This window comes from Mesitornis unicolor, unplaced genomic scaffold (genome assembly GCF_000695765.1).
Source record: "Mesitornis unicolor isolate BGI_N332 unplaced genomic scaffold, ASM69576v1 scaffold42959, whole genome shotgun sequence".
In the NCBI taxonomy this organism is placed as follows: Eukaryota; Metazoa; Chordata; class Aves; order Mesitornithiformes; family Mesitornithidae; genus Mesitornis; species Mesitornis unicolor.
In genome coordinates, this window is record NW_010208741.1 from 23,159 (window position 1) to 26,639 (window position 3,481).

At 35.2% G+C, this 3,481-nt stretch overlaps 1 protein-coding gene across 1 annotated transcript in view; it reads right to left on the bottom strand.

The window, feature by feature from the left end:
* LOC104547055 (von Willebrand factor A domain-containing protein 8-like) overlaps nucleotides 1-3,252 on the bottom strand; it is a gene marked incomplete at its 5' end in the record, with an annotated part of 24,539 nt that extends 21,287 nt beyond the window's left edge. Inside the window, 2 exons of the mRNA XM_010192605.1 lie at nucleotides 1,805-1,918; nucleotides 3,092-3,252. Coding sequence (XP_010190907.1) covers nucleotides 1,805-1,918; nucleotides 3,092-3,252 — 275 coding nt within the window. The remainder of the gene's footprint in view (nucleotides 1-1,804; nucleotides 1,919-3,091) is intronic.
* Nucleotides 3,253-3,481: the final 229 nt, after the last annotated feature.

Consider the following 3,481-nt stretch of genomic DNA (forward strand, 5'->3'; position numbering starts at 1 on the left):
GCAACTACTGACATCACAGTCTGGAGCCAGTGAAGGGTAGTGATGCTTTCAGAATATGTAAGGGACCAAAACCAAGATGAGGTCCTGGAACAACTTCAGTTCCTAAAGTGCGGATGAGAACAGTGCCCTCTCTACAGAGGTGTCATTTGTTCATCCCAAAGAAGCCAATAGCCAATACTAAAGCACCAGATACATGTTTGTATTATTTTACTCTAGCTACTTTTGAATAAGTCAGTGCAGAAGAAAGTTGAACAAGGGCTAGATTGAATATTTCACCTAGAAGAAAGTGGGATTCTCAGCACAAAGGACTTCAGCTAATTCAGTACCAAGAATTTCCATCTGTATCCAAGATGGTGCTAAATGGTGACACTGAGATTCTAGATACAAGAATGACTACACAGTGATGTTTCTGTTCATTTGTTTCCTTATTTTTAAGATCAAGTACTAATCAGAAATGTATTCCCGTCTAAGGCACCCCTCATTTATAGATTAGAGGAGTAAAGCTCACTGACAGTCAAGCAGATAATTTAGAGCTTAGCAATTCACAATACACTCTGTTGCAAAATATTAAGGTGGCTAGATAAAAGCAGTATATTGCACTTTTAAGGAAAGAGAACAGCCTTCCAAGGAGAGCCAGAAAAAGACTTTTGGAGCCTCCAAAGTATTCAAAAAGCACTGCACAAGTAGCATTGAACAGTGGAACCAAAAGGTTACTCAGTGACACCAAAAGTGTGTACAGAGGTGCCACAGCAAGAAGATGTGTTTGCAGAACAGACATCAAAGAAGATAACATGGACAGTTCTCTTGGTCTAACAGATGATGACGTTTTTAAGGGAGTCCACTGACAAAACAGCCATAGTCGGAACAGGGAGACATGGAATCCAGCTCTAAAGCTCTATTTTTGCAAGAGATTTCACTCAGGAGGAGGGGCAGTACTGAAGATGAATGCATGATGAATTTCCCAGGTTTTTGGAGCTTATTGGCCAGAACTAAAGGGTACCATGCAATAAACAAACCAGCGCAGCCACTGTCATTCTGTCTGAAAGCACCTTGGACAAGACCATGAACATGGAGCAGAGAGGAGGAGACTCACAAAAGGCCTAGATGTATTTTGAAGTACAAAGTTCAGTGCAAAGTTGAGATACCATCCTAGATGGATCCTTGGAGTTTTTTAGCTTCTCTTTTCAAGGCCTGTGCTTAAAATCCTGATAAACAGAACACTTGCCTCATACATAGTTCTTCTTCACTCAGATAAAACAAATACAGGCAATGGCCACCACAGAAAAAGAATAAGCATAATGGGTCCCAACCCATCCTTAGGATTTCCTGCTCATATTAGTTGTAAATTAAATACCAGCTTTCGAGCTTATGAGGCAAAGTAACAAGTTGTATTTAACTTCAGTTTAGCTTTATTTTCCAATATTTTTAATAAAATGTTCCAAAATTAAACATTATATACCTTTATATCTATGTTTTTATGTACTTATAATTTCTCTTCAACTTCTAACTCCTTCTGTTAAAGGATGTTGAATGTTTTCCTTTTAGTTCAAGCACTCTAAACAGGATATAATTTTCTTATGCCACAAAAAGGAAAAAAGCTCATGAGGAAACTGACGTATAAAATACATTTCTCTTAGTCATTAGAAGGTACCAATTTAAGAAGGAAACATTTTGCATGACTTTTTAAAAAAAAACAACAACAAAACAACCATAAAACCAACAAATAAACAAAACCCCCCAAACCATTAAGTTATTTACAGGATGAAATGCTGTTTGCATTCTATAATTGTACCTGACACCTTACCTTTCCTGCAGTTTCTCATCAGAGATCTCCAATTCTTCTTTTAAGTTTTGGTATCTATCTTCCCTTAACAATCTGGTGCCATCATAGAGAGTCAGTTCTCTGTCATGTATTAGTCTGTTTGAAAGTAAAGCATAAGCTTTATCTAGCTTTTGATTACTTTTTAAAATACTTCTATCAATGAACACTTTTTTTTTAAGAGCTACCTCAGTCAACATGGGTTGTAGTAAAAAGAAAAAGTTACACCAATTTAAGATGCATCCAAGTGTGGACATAAAATAACATGCATAAATAGTTTCAGTGCATAGTCAGTCAACTTAGTTTAAATAGATACGGTAAGAAAATGAAAAATAAAAAATTCTGTCTTGCCAGTACAGCGTGCATAAATGCCATGAAACAGACATTTTGTTATATTCGTACCAAGTAATATACCTGTTGTGCTTCTTGAAGTGCTATATTTCAGTTTGCTTTAATGATTAACATACATACAGACCCAGCTTTTATTTTTTTCAATGCAGAATTTGATTAGATATAATGTATGCACATGGCAGAAGAAAAATCAGGAGGCAAAACTAAACTGATTAAAAGGGGAAAAAAAACAGGCAAAGTTCTCTCTTCTGCCTTTTTGTGTATATAGAATAAAAAAGGCACAAAATATATTTGCTACAACCTGCTTTTAAAATTGGTAATGTCCTTTAAGTTTGCAAAAGGCAGTACAAGATGTAGGCACATGAAGTAGAGCAAAAATTTGACCTGACAGTACAGATTATTATTAACATAGTATTTGTTATTACTACTTCTGTACTACAAAGTTTAATTTCTTTTTTATTGAATTATGAAATAATATTTAGAAAGAGTTCTTTGTAATCAACATGAAGTATGCTTTTACATATAACTGTAATGATCACACTTTATTTAGGAGCACAAGGTAAAGTATTATAAACATTTTCTGGCATCTTGCATTTTCAAATCATTGCACAAATATTCCTAAACTTTAGATTTCATAAGTTTAGAGTAAAATCTAGCTCATTCTTCAATTCAGACTTGCATTCTGTATTTACAAAGAGATGAGATTTCCTGTATTATTACAGACTTAAAAAGAACATGAAAGAATTGCTTCTGCTTTTATGTAAAGACTAAACATTACATATTCTAGGAAACTTCAATGCTCAGCTTGATTATTACAGTATTGAAGTTACCAAGCCATATTCATTAGAAGTAATTTCTCAGTATGCATGCACTCAGCAAACAGATCATGTGCACTCAACTTATCCATTCTCACATCCTGACCTTTGAAGCACAGCTAGAGTGCCAGGGTTAATCCGATGAATGCCATCAAGAATAACAAGCTTTCCTTCCAGGGCAGCAGTAACAAGTGGTGATGGTCTCCAAGCAGTGTCTCCATTAGGAAGAGTATACCTTTGCTGTAGCAAATCTCTGGCCGTCATATCCTGTAAGTAACAATTCATGAAAAAATATACGTTTATGCTCTATTTTCTTCATCTACAGCTTCATCTACATCTATTTTCTTCACGTTTTCTCCTTCAAAACTGCATTCTGTTTTTCCTGAGTGTATAGCCAAAGAAGATTAGCAGGAAATCTTCAATTACTTTTCCAAAGAGTATTGGAACACATGAATCTACACACACACACAAATCTACACATGCACTATGCCAAATA